The 16,115-nt window shown below is 58.4% G+C and overlaps 2 protein-coding genes across 4 annotated transcripts; one reads left to right on the top strand and one right to left on the bottom strand.

Moving 5' to 3' along the window:
* Positions 1-1,159: 1,159 nt before the first annotated feature.
* Positions 1,160-7,460, bottom strand: PKLR (pyruvate kinase L/R). 3 transcript variants are annotated; one of them, XM_077841315.1, is made up of 11 exons: positions 7,377-7,460; positions 6,025-6,204; positions 5,374-5,465; positions 4,785-4,916; positions 4,341-4,527; positions 3,806-4,076; positions 2,979-3,129; positions 2,562-2,714; positions 2,195-2,361; positions 1,678-1,859; positions 1,160-1,411 (listed from the first exon to the last, which is right to left on the bottom strand). In XM_077841315.1, the coding sequence occupies exons 2-11, from the start codon at positions 6,176-6,178 to the stop codon at positions 1,305-1,307; spliced, it is 1,596 nt and encodes a 531-aa protein (XP_077697441.1). In that variant the 5' UTR covers positions 6,179-6,204; positions 7,377-7,460; the 3' UTR covers positions 1,160-1,304. The 3 variants fall into 3 exon arrangements, with proteins under 3 accessions (XP_077697441.1, XP_077697439.1, XP_077697440.1); XM_077841313.1 differs by having other exon boundaries at positions 3,806-4,527; XM_077841314.1 differs by lacking the exon at positions 4,785-4,916 and having other exon boundaries at positions 3,806-4,527.
* Positions 7,461-9,494: 2,034 nt separating this feature from the next.
* Positions 9,495-13,190, top strand: FDPS (farnesyl diphosphate synthase). Its single transcript, XM_077840989.1, is given in 10 exon segments — positions 9,495-9,644; positions 9,646-9,804; positions 10,242-10,382; positions 10,530-10,610; positions 10,763-10,885; positions 11,246-11,334; positions 11,711-11,783; positions 12,027-12,104; positions 12,191-12,325; positions 12,703-13,190. Coding segments are annotated over 10 exon segments (1,230 nt in total). The 3' UTR covers positions 12,904-13,190.
* The last annotated feature ends 2,925 nt before the right edge of the window (positions 13,191-16,115 follow it).

Below are 16,115 nucleotides of genomic sequence, written 5' to 3'. Positions count from 1 at the left end.
AGCCTTCCACGGCCATTAGCCTCCGGCACTGCTATGGCCACGGAGAAGTGGGATTGGTGGGATTTAACTTTAGGGGCCCAGTGCCTCTGGGAGCAGCAGCAGTTGGTGAAAGGGATTACAGGGAGCTGGGCAGAGATTGATTAAAATGGGTTTAGTTGCAGATCAAAGGAGATAACAGGGAGACTGCCAATCAGCACATGGGCACGAGCAGAAACGCATGGGGTGAGTGACCCAGGGTGGGGGTGGTGGGTGGGTGCTACAGCACCAGCCCAGCTGCTCCCTGATCCCAGGGAGGGGAAAACTTCCAGCACCAGCCCCGTCCCCATCACAGAAGCTAGAGCTGTCCCTGGGGAACCTGCAGCAGAGGGACCTCCTGGGGAAAGAGCAGGTTTCTGGCTGCTCAGAAGCAGGGCCAGGGGAGTGTCTACCTCCTCTGGCCGTCCCCCAGCGTTAGCCCCCTCCCCACATCCCAGCAGGATCCTGGCCACATGGGAAGCCCCCAGGGGCAGATGCCTGAACATGCTGCAGGGCCCTGGCAGCACCAATGTTCCACAGCCTGACACAGCTGCTGGGACAGGCTTCTTCCAGCAGGTGTGGGAGGAAGGAGCTAGTTCTGATAACTTCCCCAGAATCAGAGCCGGGGTGATGTAGGCTTGAGGTCTCAGCCCAGGGCGACTCCCACCCCGGGGCAGGAGCTCCTCAGCTGGTGAAGCACAGGATGGGCATGCCCCTTCCCATGCTCATACTGCTGTGCTGACCCCTCCGAGGGTGCCATCCACCCACCATGCCAGTGTGTGACTGAGTTCTAGTTGTCCCTGCCCCATGCTTCCGTCCCCAGCCCCAATGTCCCCAGTGCCAAACACCCTACCCACTCCCATGCCTTTGTGTTCATCATCCTCACCCCAGCTGCCACCTTTCCACCCCATCCAGGGTCCCCCATGCTGCCAAGGGGTCCAGGAGCCACAACAGCTCCTGGTTGGGCCTCCCTGGGCAGTGGCAGAATCCTAGCTGGGAGGACATAGGTGAGGGGAGTTTGTGTTCTGGAGTCTAGGACCTTCCTCCCTCATTTCCCTCCGGGTCTGGGGTGGTCCCTGTGGTGATGCTGGTGATGTATCCACAGAGCCCCTGGGGGGCTGGTTCAGTAATGCCAGGGAAGCAGTCCTGGGTGGGAAGGTTTACTTGCTGAAGCCTGGAAGCTGTGTGGTACAGACAGGACCAAAGCATAGAGTGAAGAGGCAGGAGCAGGGAACTTCCAGTGTGGGAGATGGAAGCATCTGCCCCAGTCCCTCTCTCCCAGCAGCTCCTCACGATACCTTCACCAGCCGCATAATGTTGGTGTAGCCGGCACCAGGTCTCCAGCCTGTCACGATAATGACGACATCATTGGAGCAGAGGAATCCATGCACCCTCCCTGGGGAGGAGAAGGAGCTGGTGAGTGAGGGGAGAGCAGGCTGGGGAAAGGTCAGGCAGGAGCAGCGAGGGCAAGGTGGCCCTGGGGGTCCCCATGGAGCAGCAGGGGGATGGGAAGCTGGCTGGGCCAGACAGATGGCGTGACGGGAATTGCTGGGGGCTGGGTGGAGTGGTTGGGACTGGGCACTGGGGGAAAGGCTGAGCTGGGCATGTGGTAGAGAGGAGCTGGCTGGGCTAGGCAGGTGTTGTGGGGAGGGTCACATTTACCCATCTCTATGCTGAACTGCACTCTGCGATCCACATCATCTGCCCACACCTTCTGCTGTGCCCCCCGATAAAGCACAGGGAAGACGCCCCAATACAGGTGTGCCTGGCGTGCCACCTGCTCATTCCGTGTCAAGGCGATGATGAGGGCACGAGGCCGGTAGTGGGAGAGCAGCTGTGCAGACCTGTGAGAAAGGCGGGAGGTTAAAAGGAGTAAAACAGCCTCAATCCACATATTCGCTCCCTGGATTCAGCCTGGTATGCAGGATAGCCCTGTCTCCATTCAGGTCTGAGAGATCTGGAAGTGCCGTGAGCTCCCTGCAGAAAGGGTGCTAAACAGGCCAGGAGTTAGTGATACACATTGTTCCAAGGGGAAGGTTCCGACCCACTAGTCTCCTCCTCTGTGCTGCCCCCTCCCCTGGGCACCCTCAAAGGTACAGCCTCCACACAGGAGCCTGGCTCCACGCTCTCTCCAAGAGCACAGCCCCCATCCCAGGAGAACCAGCCCTTCACCTCTTACCTGCCCGAAGCGGTCAGCACAATGATGGCCGCAGCGCAGCACTTGAAGGATGCCTCCACAGCCCCAATGGCTGTCACCTCGGTGGGGTCCTGGCTCAGAGGAGTGACCCTGCGCAACTCCTCAAACAGCTGCTGGTTATAGATGGCAGCCTCAGCCTCCCTGGCAATCTGCAGAGAGACCAAGCAGCTGGTGAATGATCTCACTACAGCCAACACACCCAACCCCCGCTTCAGTATGCCCTGCTGGGGGAGACTGGGCCAAGAGCTGGGAGCTCCCTCCAAAGCCACACTTCCATCCCTCTCCCCATAGCACCTCCTGCTGGGAGAGGCCAAGCTGAAGTGCTCTTACATCTCTCTAAGCTACGCACCGCATGCTGCATGCGCACAGCTTCCACTGGGTAGGCCCCCTTGGCCGTCTCTCCTGACAACATGATGCAGTCAGCTCCATCCAGCACAGCATTGGCCACGTCGCTGCTCTCTGCCCGGGTGGGACGGGGCTTCTTGATCATGCTCTCCAGCATCTGTGGGGGAAAGGGAGGGAGACGTCAGGGACATGTTTCACATGATGATGAGGCCTAATCCTCATCGCTAGCGCCAGACCAGCACTTCACCCAGCATTCCCAGTGTCCAGGGCTCCCACACAAATATAGGGGTTGGGGGTTTTGCCTAGTCCCCCAGACCTGGCGGGGCAGGATCTGGAGTCCCCAGCTGGGCACAGCAGAGTTGGGTCTGTCCACGTCAGCTCCGTCCACGTTGGCTCCTGCTGCTCAGGGGACTGGGCTAACCTGCGTAGCACAGATCACAGGCTTCCCGGCACGGTTGCAGCGGCCAATCATCATCTTCTGAGCCAGGAAGACTTTCTCTGCTGGGATTTCAATGCCCAGGTCCCCACGAGCCACCATGATCCCATCACTGGCTTCCAGGATCTCATCAAACCTGCAGCCAGGACAGAGCCAGGCTCAGTGCTATGGGCAGGGCCCAGAAGATACCCGGCCCTGGTGTCCGCCACCCCAGCCAGCTCACAGAAAGTACTGCACTGCTGCAGAGAGTGTTAACAGAAGCAGTGAGTCTAGCGGTTAGCGTGCAGGAAGGAGAGTCAGGAGCTCTGGGCAAGAGGAGGTCACAAGTAGGAGTTTCTTTTTCCCATGGCCGATTTTACAGGTGGACAGACAGGGCAGTGTTCCGGACTGCCCGATTCCTGGGACTGCACCCAGCTGGTGCAATTCACCTGTGTGTGTGGGGAGGGGGGGGGGGCAGGTGGACACCAGGTACTGGGGATGTAGAGATACACAGACAAAGGGGCAGATCACTCAGTGCAGTGTGTAGCTGAGGGTGATCGGTGGGGCAGACGGACACAGGGCAGAGATGGACATGAGGGGGCAGGTGCTTGGTGGAGCGGAGGGACAGATGGATGCAGGGCAGAGATGGACATCTGGGACAGACAGACAAGATGGACACAGTGGGGGTGGGTGCTCATTGGGGCACAGGAACAGATGGATGCAGCAGGACTGGGAGATGGACATGGGGTGGCCAGGGTGCTCAGTGGGACATAGGAACAAATGGACGGGAGGGTGAGTACTCGGTGGGGCAGAAGGGTAGACGAGACAGTTACTTTCTGACACCCTCATGGTTCTCGATCTTGCTGATGATCTTGATAGCGCGGCCACGCTCGCCCAGCACGTCCCGGATGGCAGTCACATCCGCGGCTTTGCGGATGAAGGAGGCAAAGATCATGTCCACACCATGCTGCAGCCCGAAGTGCAGGTCACGGATGTCCCGCTCGGACACAGCTGGGAGGTCAACCTCTGCCCCTGGCAGGTTGACCCCCTTACGGCTGCATAGCATCCCCCCATTTTCCACCTCCGTTATGCAGCTGTCAGCACCTGGCCAGAGAGAGAGCGGCAGGGTCAGGCTGAGACACCTTGCCCAAGGGAGTAGCATGAGGCACAGAGGGGCCAACATGGAAGCTCCAGGGGGCAACAGGGGGCACAGAAGGGGCAGGGGTGAGGGAATCACATGGAAAGGGGACAGGTGACTTAGGCGGGGGGGCAGCACAGACATGCAGGGGCAACAAGGAGCAGTACAGACACTCCAGGAGTGTGGGCTGGGAGCGAGTGCAGAGCCCCACAGAGTGTGAGGGGACGTACTGATTTCCTTGACCAGCAGGGAGATGAGCCCATCATCTACAAAGATCTTCCCACCGACCTTGACGACGTTGGGGAGGTTCTTGTAATCCACCCAGATGGTGGCCTGGTCGCAGCACTCCTTGAAGGCATCATCAGTGGTGACTGTCACCCGAGAGCCCTTCACTAGCTCCACCTCCATGTTCTCGCCCTGCAGCAGCACGGATGGGATTGGGGCTCCATCACAGCCAGGCCTTCCCTGATCCAGCTAGACCAGCTCTGCTCACCGCAGCCCTGTCCACGATGCACCAGCCCCTCACAGTCACCTTCCCAAGCCTTCTGACCCACCCCCACCCCCAGCACCCACTGCCCCCATGCCCAGCTGCCTGACCCCTCCAATGACACTTTCTGCAGCAGAGCTGGGCAGACCCCCGCACCCTGTTTTGCTGCTGATCTTGCCATACTCACTGCTTTCACCAGGCCCGTGCGGATTTCTGGCCCCTTGGTGTCCAGAGCGATGGCCACAGGGTGGTAAAAAAGGGGGTTGGAGGCAAAGCTCTCAGTTGCCTCCCGGATGTTTTCAATGGATCCAGCATGATACTGTTGGAGAAGAAGGGCTGGATCTGCAGGGCAAAATCCATCCAAAGGCCCTGTGCCTTGACCTCAGGGACCCTGCCCCACCCTGGGGGCTCTGCACCTTCACCACTATCCTTACCCATCCTGGGACCCTGCCCCACCCCTCCCCTTTCCCCAGGGTCTCTGTGCTCCACCTCTGGGACTCTAACCCCAGGGTGGGCCCCATCCTGGGTCTGCCTCCAAGTCTGCAGGAATAATTTCACATCCCAGCTTCTTCCCCCAGGAACCCAGAATGAGCAATCTTCCTCGTTCCAGCCTCACCAGACAGGACTGTCAGCCACTCACAGGGCAGGATTTCTCCCCAGCTGTCTCCAGTGTGCAGGATATTCCCTAACTGTGCACTACCAAGATCCCACCACCATCCTGAGAGACTGGTGGTTCCTGGTGTGATGTGATGCTCGGCGTGTGCCTCCTCCCGTACCTCATGTGAGCCATGCGAGAAGTTCAAGCGTGCGATGTTCATTCCAGCCTTAATCATCTCCCTCAGCATCTCCACAGAGCGGGAGGCAGGACCTTTAACAGCATGGGGCTCAGGTGAGTACTGCTGATGGGCAGGTGCCTCCCCCCAAATCCATTCCCCTCCCACCCTGCAGGTGCCTCCCAACCCACCTCATGGACTCCCCTCCCCAGCAGGTGTCTCACATCTTGTTCTTATGCCCCAGGAGCTCACCTGTGCCCCACTTAGAGTGACCAGATGCCCTGATTTTATAGGGACAGTCCCAATTTTTGGGTCTTTTTCTTATATAGGCTCCTATTACCCTCCACCCCGTCCCAATTTTTCACATTTCCTGTCTGGTCACCCTGCTCTCACTCCCCGTAGATGGGTCCCTCAAACTCTTATCCAAACCCAGTGACCCTTAGAGCAGTGGTTCTCAATGACTGGCCCGCAGACTGGCGCCAGTCCCTGACATCTCCTAACACAGTTTTAGAAGGCAGCAAGCTGGTCCCTGGTATCGAAAAGGTTGAGAAACACTGCCTTAGAGGAGCCAGCACCCCCGCTGGTCATTAGCTGCAGCTGTGAGTCCTCCCAAGGTTTAGCTGCAGCAGTCCATGTGGGGGAGAGGGTGGGTACCTATGGTGCAGATGATGCTGGTGTTGCGGGTGGTGATGGGCTCAGAGTCTATGTCCAGCAAACAGAGATGCTCCAGGAAGGTATCAGCCATGGCAGCAGTCAGCTGGTGCCTCTGGAAACAGGCTGTGCTGAGCTCCTGGGTAAGCTGGGCCATGTTGTCCAGCAGCCTCAACGCGGCACCTGCTGACACAGGGACAACTCCTGTGTTAGGACCCTGCCAGTGGCGCTCTCCCAAGGGCCCTCAACCCAGGCACTGGGTCAGGCTGCTTGCCTGGGTCTCTCCCACGCAGGTGAGGCAGGCAGAAAGTGGCACAGCCTTATCAAGGCGCCTGCAAAGTGTCCTGTGATCACTGCTGTGCCTCATGATCAGAGTGTTCACAGCATTGCTGCTCCCTGAGTGCTAGAACTCACACTACAGAGACCCACCGGCCTGGCCCTCTGGAGCCCCTGGATGATCGCTTCCCAGGACTCAGTGAAGGAGCTGCTGAGCAGGGCCCAGACTCACCTTCCATGGTGTGGATCCAGAATCCCCAGGGACTCACCTGCCCACCAGCTTCTGGCTCCAAGCCTTCAGTCACATGTGTCCCTGGGACGGACACTCCCAGCTCAGAGGTCGCATAAACTAGTTAAAGACTCACCAGACCCAGGCTGACCCTGCAGCTGACTGACAGCACAGGAGAGGCCATTACCCAGTCCCAGGAGATGGCGGCACCACCTGGGATGCCACCCAAGCTGCACACCCCTATAGAACAGCGGCTTGAGGGGCTGTCAGTCTGATAACAATATCCAGACCCTGGGGCCTGAGCTGTGGGTACCAGATACTCCCACCCAACCCCTCAAATCTGTCATTGGGCACCCGCACCATCCGCCCCACCTGCGGCCCCACAAGGACAGAAAGATGCAGAGCCGGAGTCTGTGTGGACAGAAAGACTGCACCCATTCCAGTCTCAGTGGGAACTTGGGAGTCTGCCCCAGCTGGGATAATATGAAGGGCCGAGGGCCAGTCCTTAGCCATGGGGTGACAGGCAAGGCCTGGCATTTCTATCTCAGACACTGTTATTACTAATGGTCCTGTGGCACAAGAACATCACAGATACTCCTGGGATCCAACAGACGTGCCCCCCACCCTAGAGAAGGAGGGGTAGGCCTGGGGTGACTAGGAATAGGCCGGGGAAGCCAGTGGAGTTGTACTGTGGGAGAGTCAGGCCCCAGCTCCAAGGTCCATCCCCAGGAGGAGAGATGCAAGGGTGAGGGCCCTTGCCAGGATAGGGGCTGCAGTCTGTGCTTCCCATGCCCCCTGGCAAGTCTGCACAGGAGGGGTGACCTGCCTGCACCGCAACTGGGGCACCCACCTCGCTCAGGTTTTGCTGCTGCGTTTCCTTCCCAGCGGCTCTGTGGCGACGCCCAAGTGAAAAATGAGGAAGTGGCAGATGTTTCCTTACTCTCTGCCAGCCCCTTTTGAGCCGCCCATTCTCAACCCCTCCCTGCTGCTCCCTGGCCCAGGCGCTGTCCCTCCAGCATCCAAAGCAGCTGGGGGCATCCTCTTCCTGAACGGTTAACCCAAACCCAATTTATTGGCTCAGCCCAATGCTGGGGGCGGTCCCAATTATAGCAACTCCCAGCCTCAATCCCTGCCCCATGAACCACACATCTCTTTCCCCCCCTCCCCCCCCCCAATGCTGGTATATGTCCTGAGAGCCCAATTCCCTCTCTGGGTAGGTGTCAACTGATTCTCCCATCTGCCTGTTCCTGCTCCCAGGGGAGGGCCACAACACCCTTCCTTTGGCTTCCTGTCCAGGCAGGTGACTGCTGCTCCCTTTGGACAATCAGGCCTGGGGAGGAGAGGGGTTATGGGGGCTTCCAAAGAGTCTGGCACTGGGAGCCTCTTCAGCTCCTGGAGCAGCTCAGGTTTCAGAGTAACAGCCGTGTTAGTCTGTATTCGCAAAAAGAAAAGGAGTGCTTGTGGCACCTTAGAGACTAACCAATTTATTTGAGCATGAGCTTTCGTGAGCTACAGCTCACTTCATCAGATGCATGAGAGTGAGTTTGTGTGTGTATGGGGGTGGGTTTTTGGAGGGGGGTGAGGGAGTGAGAGAACCTGGATTTGTGCAGGAAATGGCCTAACTTGATTATCATGCACACTGTGTAAAGAAAAGGAGTACTTGTGGCACCTTAGAGACTAACGAATTTATTTGAGCATGAGCTTTCGTGAGCTACAGCTCACTTCATCTGATGAAGTGAGCTGTAGCTCACGAAAGCTCATGCTCAAATAAATTCGTTAGTCTCTAAGGTGCCACAAGTACTCCTTTTCTTTTTGCGAATACAGACTAACACGGCTGTTACTCTGAAACCTGTCATTGTGTAAAGAGTTGTCACTTTGGATGGGCTATCACCAGCAGGAGAGTGAATTTGTGTGCGGGGGTGGAGGGTGAGAAAACCTGGATTTGTGCTGGAAATGGCCTAACCTGATGATTACTTTAGATAAGCTATTACCAGCAGGACAGTGGGGTGGGAGGAGGTATTGTTTCATATTCTCTGTGTATATATAAAGTCTGCTGCAGTTTCCACGGTATGCATCTGATGAAGTGAGCTGTAGCTCACGAAAGCTCATGCTCAAATAAATTGGTTAGTCTCTAAGGTGCCACAAGTACTCCTTTTCTTTTTGGAGCAGCTCAGAATCCCTTACAGACACTTTAGCCCCCACGCTGTGCCTACTGGAGGTGCAGCCCAGAATCTCAGTCCTAGTATAGACAGGCTGCCAACCCCTGCCACGCTCAAGGGTCAAATTCCTCACAGTCATCAGACCCAATCCCCCCTCCTCCGCTCCCTTCCCCTCCCCATCACACCCAACTTCCCTCCCCTCTGCCCCCTTCCCCTCCCCATCACACCCAACTCCCCTCCCCTCAGCCCCTTTCCATCACACCCAACTCCCCTCCCCTCCGCCCCTTCCCCTCCCCATCACACCCAACCCCCTCCCTTCAGCCCCTTCCCCTCCCTATCACACCTCCCCTCCCCTCTGCCCCCTTCCCCTCCCCATCACACCCAACCCCCTCCCCTCCGCCCCCTCCCCATCACACCCAACCCCCTCCCCTCCGCTGCCTTCCCTTCCCCATCACACCCAACTTCCCTCCCCTCTGCCCCCTTCCCCTCCCCATCACACACAACTCCCCTCCCCTCCACCCCCTCCCCATCACACCCCCCCTCTGCCCCTTCCCCTCCCCATCACACCCAACTCCCCTCCCTTCCGCCCCTCCCCATCACACCCTAATCTAAAGGGTTAACATTTGCAGGTTCCCGCCCATAACCCTCCTCTAGCCTCCTCCAATCACAAGGCCCACTAAGGGGTAGCCCCGCCCCTTCACCCTCCTACTGGCTCAGAGTTCCCGAGCCCATCCTCATACGATGGAGCTGGCCAATGAGCGCTGCCGCCTGCCATGGTCCGCCACGGGGCCCCGCTCCCTTCCCGAGGCATGCTGGGAGTTGTAGTTCGTGGACGGAGGAGCGGCGCCGGCTGCTGCGGGCGTCTGACAGCCGAGAACCACAAGCCCCAGCGTGCCGCGCGGCCCGGCGGGTCCCGCCCCGACCGGCGGCAGGTGGGTGCCGGGCTGGGGCGGGGCGGCCCCGCTGGACCCGGCTCCTGCAGGCAGCGCGATGAGCGGGGCTGGGGCAGCGGCGGACAGGGCGGCCTTCGTGGGCTTCTTCCCGCAGGTGCTCCGGGACCTCACCGCGGAGGGGCTCCGGCACCCCGAGGTGGGCGACGCGGTCGCCCGGCTGAAGGAGGTGAGGCGGGGGCTGCGGGGCTCGAGGTCCGCGGGCCAGGGCGCGCCTGGGGGGCACATAGGCCCTGGGCGCTTCTGCCCGCGCGGACACTGCTGGCACTTCCAGCTGCCGTCTGTAGGCTTCAGAGTGAACGTCTGGCTGCGATGAAGAGCCCCTCCCCCAAGCTGTTGTGTCAGACCGCCTGCAGGTTCGCTGGGCCGGTTACGTTCCGTTCGCCCTTGCTCTCCAGGGGGATCGGTCCCTAGCTGTTGATTGTATGGTAGTGCTGTGATACTAAGGCAGGGCCATCATCCCCCTGGGACTGGGGCCAGACTCCTCCTCACAGGGCGCACAATGCAGGTGCGCTTTGTGCCTCTCTGAGACGTGGGCAGGGAGCTGTGGGATGGGGTCCTCCTGGGATGACTGCACAGCTTCCTTTCCCCTTGTGTCCTCTGCAGATTCTGGAATACAACACCCCAGGTGGGAAGTATAACCGGGGCCTGACAGTGCTGGCTGCCTTCCGGGAGCTGGTGGGGCCAGAGCAGCAGGACCCAGAAAGCTTCCAATGTGCCTTGACCGTTGGCTGGTGCATCGAGCTGGTTAGTGTGTGCTCTGAATTGGGCTCTATCTGGAGCAGAAGATGCTCCTATTGGGGCAGCATTTCAGTGTCAAGGTGGGATTTGGGGATGCAGAAGCCCCGTAATGGGGCCTTGTGCAAGTTTATCTTATAACTCCTTTTATTGTAGCTCCAAGCTTTTTTACTGGTGGCTGATGACATTATGGACTTCTCACTCACCCGACGTGGCCAACCCTGCTGGTATAAGAAGGTAATAGAGGTTGTCAGGGGTCTGAGTGGGGGCACTGGGGAGGGTGGGCATGGGGGTGGGATGCCTGGGGTATTGGGGGAGAGGTTGAGGAGTCTCTAGAGAGTGTGGGGGGAATGGGCCTGCTGATATAACATGTCCCTCTTCTGTTGCAGGAGGGAATTGGTTTGGATGCTGTGAATGATTCCTTCCTCCTCGAGTCCTGTATCTACCAGTTGCTGAAGAAATACTGCCGGCAGCAGCCCTACTATGTGCACCTGCTTGAGCTCTTCCTGCAGGTGGGGCTGGTCCCTGTGCTCCCAAGATTTCCCATCTACTCCCATTCTTGGGTCACCCCCACCCCACCGAACTCAAAGGCACTTCAGACCTTGTTCAGGTCTCTCTGCTTTGTTCTTGGAAAGTCTCTGCCTTTCCTGTGCATTGCCCTGGGGCTGCATCCCTGCAGCATTGGAGGGGAGTGCCTGCGGGGCAGTGACAGTGAGATGGCAGCTCCTGCCCCCTCTCTTTAGTGATGGTGAGGGGGTGGGCACTCAGGCTCCCCATATGCTGCCTGGGGTAGGTGGCTCCTGGGTCTCTTCTCAGAGAGTAATGTGAAAATTATCATGTAGGGTTGGGTCCATAAAATCTCTTGTCCCCAGACCACATACCAGACCGAGCTGGGACAGACACTGGACCTCATCACTGCTCCATCTGGCCACGTTGATCTTAGTCGTTTCACTGTGGAGAGGTGAGGTGCTGGGGCAGAAGAATCCTGCCCGGTGCGGGAGGAGTGGAGTCCTGGGTTCTGTAGGTTGAGAGGTGACCTTAACTCTCAAATAGTCCTGTCACTTCAGAGTTCTGTTGGGCACCTCTGTCTAGCTTTGGGGTGGTCAGAGAGGGGTGCTCATCTCTCTGCTAGGCCCATCGGGCTCTGGGGACAGCCCTGCAGGAGCAACTTATCACTCCAAACCAGCTGGAGAAGGGACACTTGATTCCCCTGTTGTTGAGCAGGACTTGTACCCGGCCCATCCCACAGGAAGTGACCCCAGTGTCTGTGCAGACCAGATACAGGGACTTAAGTTGACCTGGGGCCAGCGTTACTGAGTGTGGATACTGTCTGACAGGTACAAGGCAATCGTTAAATACAAGACGGCCTTCTATTCCTTCTACCTGCCGGTTGCGGCTGCTATGTATATGGTGAGTGTAACTCCAGCTGCTGGTTACGTGGGTTCAAGCAGCAATGGAGAGGCCATGGGGCGTGAGCCAGGCTGACCGGGGGAGTGGGGATGTGTGGGTGGGAGGCTGGGATGGAGGGGAGCTGATGTCTGAGGATCGGTGAAGTGGGGTAGGGAAGAAAAGTGGTGGGGAAAGATATAACAGGCTGGGAGATGCAGGTGCTGGAATATGCCAGCAAGTGTCTCAGCCCCTCCCATCTCTCAGGCCGGCATTGACAGCGAGGAGGAGCATGCCAACGCCAAAGCCATCTTGCTGGAGATGGGAGAGTTCTTCCAGATCCAGGTAGGAGACTCCTCCCTGCCCCAGGGTGCTCCTGGGCTCTGGGAAGCTCACAGTGAGGAGGCCTGTAACTGGCTCTCTGCCCATAGGATGACTTTCTTGACTGCTTTGGGGATCCAAACCTGACGGGTAAGATTGGCACTGACATCCAGGACAACAAGTGCAGCTGGCTGGTGGTGGAGTGCCTGCACCGCGTCTCGCCAGAGCAGAGGCAGCTCCTGGAGGTAACATCAGCAGCTGGTTAGAGGGTGGGGAGGCAGCTTGGCACAGGTGGAAAACAGTCCTGACCCTGAGGTACCAGCTGCCAGCTTGGCACCAGCTTTGTTCCCGTAGCATGAACCTGTTGGTGGAGAAGGGGTACGGTTCTGTACCCTAATGTGTATCTGAAAAAGCTTACTGGGCACGAGAAGTCCTGCCAATCAGACCCTGACAGCTGCTAGGCTCATAGTTCGGGGTCTAGTGATAAGAGTGCTGAGCCCTATGACAGGAGGATGCAGATCCCAAAACTGGGGGAGGTGATGGCTTCTGGTGCAGCTGGTTGTGGCAGCCAGCAGCTCCATTCCAGGCTGGGCCTTGTCTGACCCTGTTCCTTGGCTTCCAGGAAAACTATGGGCAAAAGGAGCCGGAGAAGGTGGCCACGGTGAAGGAGCTGTATGAAACTGTGGGCATGAGGACAGCCTACCACGAGTGTGAGGAGAGCAGCTACTGCCGCCTGGAGAAGCTGATTGAGAAACATGCCAACCACCTCCCCAAAGCAATTTTCCTTGGCCTGGCCCAGAAGATCTACAAGCGTCAGAAATGACAGGGTGGGCTGGCTCCTCAGGGCTGTGACAGGAAAGGCGTTGACAGGCCTCCTTCCACGAGGCCCAGCTTCTGGCATGGGAGCTGACTCTGCAAACTCATCTGCTTAGGGGAAGGTGATGCCTTCCCTGTGCGCATTCCATTGGGGATGGCGACCCATATAGCATCTGATATGGTTCCTTGTTGTCTTATGTTGGAGTGAAGGACAGAAGCCCGCTGTCCATGTAACAGATCAGCTGTGATAGCAGAGATGCAAAGCATTTGTATGAATAAACATAAGTTATTGTAGCGGCTGCCTGTGTGATTATGGGGACACACCCTGCCCTGAGAGCCTCTGCCTCTCTCACCAACACACCTGCCTGCTCACCTACTGTGAGCAGTATTGCTGGCCATCTGGCCTGGGGTGGACATGGGATCTGGTCCCAAGGGGCTCAGCTGGCCCAGAGATGATGATGATGGGGGAGGGATAGCTCAGTGGTTTGAGCATTGGCCTGCTAAACCCAGGGTTGTGAGTTCAGTCCTTGAGGGGGCCATTTAGGGATCTGGGGCGAAAATTGGGGATTGGTCCTGCTTCGAGCAGGGGGTTGGACAAGATGATCTCCTGAGGTCCCTTCCAACCCTGATATTCTATGAGATGGGGAACTGCCATAGAACCTGACCTAGCTGCACCACTTGTGTTTCTTTGGCAAGATGGGCCTGGGGAAGGGGAGCGTCTCTAATCTAGCCTCTTGGTAAAGGGCTTGTCCAAAGCATCTGCTCTCATCCCACCTGAGCAGGCTGCTTGGGAGACACCTGGATGCAAAGGCTAGCCTCCCAGGGAGTAAAAGCTGACAAATGAGCAAAGCAGGTCCTAAGGGTGGAGGGACAGATCCCAGGCTGGTGGGTTGTAAGCTCTGGTTTCCTTGTGGGGGCGGGGGGCTTGGGGTGGTGGAGGTTCTCTTGTGCAGGCAGGTCCTGGGTTTGCAGCCAGTGCAAGGTATTTCTGCAGTGTGTGTGGGGCGGGCAGTGGAGGATTAGTCCAGGCATGAGGGCGTCTGCAGCCCGGGGCAGGGAGGGTTAATGGCAGAGGCTGGCGGAGGATGGATCACCCATCACTGGCTCCTCCCTGCAGCTGGTGAGCTCAGCGGAGCTGCTGCAGCCTCTTTTCTCCGTCCCCTCCAGCCGCAGAGCCATCCCAGGAGCTAGGCAACCACGCACTGCCCGCAGCTAGGAGAGGTGAGCATCCCCCTGTGGGCGTGGAGCAGGGTCTAGCCTGGCTGCGCTGCCAGCCACCAGCAGGGAGCCCGCTGCACCTGCTTGCCAGGGCAGCACCCAGCTGCAGTGGGAACCCCTTGGTCCAGGTGCAGGACTTACACCCCTCTGGGGGCCAGTCCCCTGTTCCCCCCCCCCCAGCACCCTGGTGGAGCTGCAGTGGCCAGTGGGGGTCTCACACACCCAGCCAAGCACAGGTGTGGTAACCCCTCTCCAGCACCAGCCTGTTACATCTCTGCGCTTTGCAGCTGATCCCCTCCCTCCCCCACAGCAAGCGCGGAGGCCCCCCTGTCCCTGCTGGGGGTCCACTCCTATCCCATCCCCTTTCCCCTGAGAGTGCATCCCACCACGGGTTGTCTGCAGTCGCTCCAGGCTCAGCAGGGAGTGGCCCCGGTCGGAGCCTGGCTCCAGCCCTCCTCCAATTGCCAGCCCCAGCGGCTGTGCCCTTAGTAGGGGTTTGGGGAGGAGTTGGGTGGTGACCCCCTCACTCCGGCGGGAAGGCAGCACCTGGGGACTACATTGACCTTTCTAGGCAAAGCCCAGCAGGCCAGGCCAGAGCAGGACTACTCCCTTCCCCCCCTGCTGGAGAGGCCATCCTCCTCTCTCTGCTTGGCAGGGTTACAGGACCCATTGGAGCAGAGCAGCAGCAGCTCCCTGGCACTGAGACCAGCCTCCCACCCCCCCACACACAACTGAGCACAGGCTATGGGCTTGTGTAACTGCCTCCTAAAGACCTCACCACCTACAGGCTGCGTGCAGGCCCTTCTAGTCTTGTTATTGGTATTGTGCAGCGCCTAGGAGCCCCAGCTATGCCCCCATTCCTCCTGGTGCTGTGTGATGTGCAAACAGAACAAAAAGATGGATGCAGTCAGGCCAGAGAAGGGGGGACTGGGACAGGCTGAAGAGGCTGCATGCAGGTTACAAGGTAACACCCCCCTCTGCCCATATCGGAGGAACAGAATGTTTTCTGGTGCCTGTGTGATGAGCTGGGAGTCTTTGCTGGACCCTAGTAGGACTTTCTAGAGCTACTCCAACCAGGACTCCCCTCCAGCGGCAGGGACTGCAGTGAGGAGCACAGAGCTCTACCTCTGGTTTATTTTTACAGCAGTTGTAGTGAGTGAGGAGGTCTGGGGCTGAGCAAAGATGCCAGCAGCCCCTCAAGCCTGAGCCTCTGTCCTTGTTCCACCTGCCCCGGGTTCTGCCTGCTGAGACTGATAGCACAGGATTGCTGGATTGTGAAACGTGGCTTGTAAGGAACTGGTCTGAGATCCTCCAACTCGTTTCATGGTGCCTCCCACCAGGGCTGGATCAAAGCCAGTGTCCCCAGAGGGGAAAGGCCCCACCTCTCCCCCAAACCAGCCGGTCCCTGCTCTTTGTTCCTGGAGGGTCTCCCTCCCACTCATGGCTGGTGAGTCTGTCGGAGATGCAGTAACCACCAGGCAGGAAGAAAATCCATCAGGCCAGAGCTGATTCAGGTTCCACCTGTGGCTCGCCCCAGCCACGAAATCCCCCTTTCCCTGGATGGCCAGGCAGAGCCGGGTGTGGCAGGGCTGGGCATGGTGCAGAGGGCAGGTCCACGTGACAGGAAATAGCGGTTGTCATGAGAACAAATCCCTCCTTGTGAATTATTGATGACCAGGGAGATGGAGATGGAGATGGAGATGGGGAGGGGACAGGATAGGAACGGAGGCAGGACTGGCTGCCTCTTGTGCTGGTGGGGTGAAGTAGCCTGAAATGTTCTAATTCCCTCTCTCCAAGATCATACATGGGGGGTTGGTACCAGCAGGGGCGGGGCTGCCACTGGGGGTGGGGTGGAGGGAACGAACAAATCACCATTTGGCTGCTAGGATGTTACAGCATCACTTTGCCCAGTGATGCTTCCTCCAAACATTTAGCAAAACTATCCTTGTGGCCTAGGGTCAGCGATTGCCGTGCTGCAAAATTCTCCGAGGTCCCTCAGAG

Source organism: Eretmochelys imbricata, chromosome 24 (assembly GCF_965152235.1).
Source record: "Eretmochelys imbricata isolate rEreImb1 chromosome 24, rEreImb1.hap1, whole genome shotgun sequence".
Taxonomy (NCBI): domain Eukaryota; kingdom Metazoa; phylum Chordata; order Testudines; family Cheloniidae; genus Eretmochelys; species Eretmochelys imbricata.
This window is presented reverse-complemented; position numbering and strand designations above follow the sequence as displayed.

What these genes read in the sequence shown, in the direction of transcription:
- PKLR (XM_077841313.1), bottom strand. Translation starts at nt 6,178, where the DNA reads ATGGCCCAGCTTACCCAGGAGCTCAGCACAGCCTGTTTCCAGAGGCAC. An exon ending in TCTCGCATGGCTCACATGAG is followed by an intron (nt 4,917 to 5,373) that starts GTACGGGAGGAG and finishes CTTCTCCAACAG; the next exon opens with TATCATGCTGGATCCATTGA. An exon ending in GCAGTTCAGCATAGAGATGG is followed by an intron (nt 1,412 to 1,677) that starts GTAAATGTGACC and finishes TCTCCTCCCCAG; the next exon opens with GGAGGGTGCATGGATTCCTC.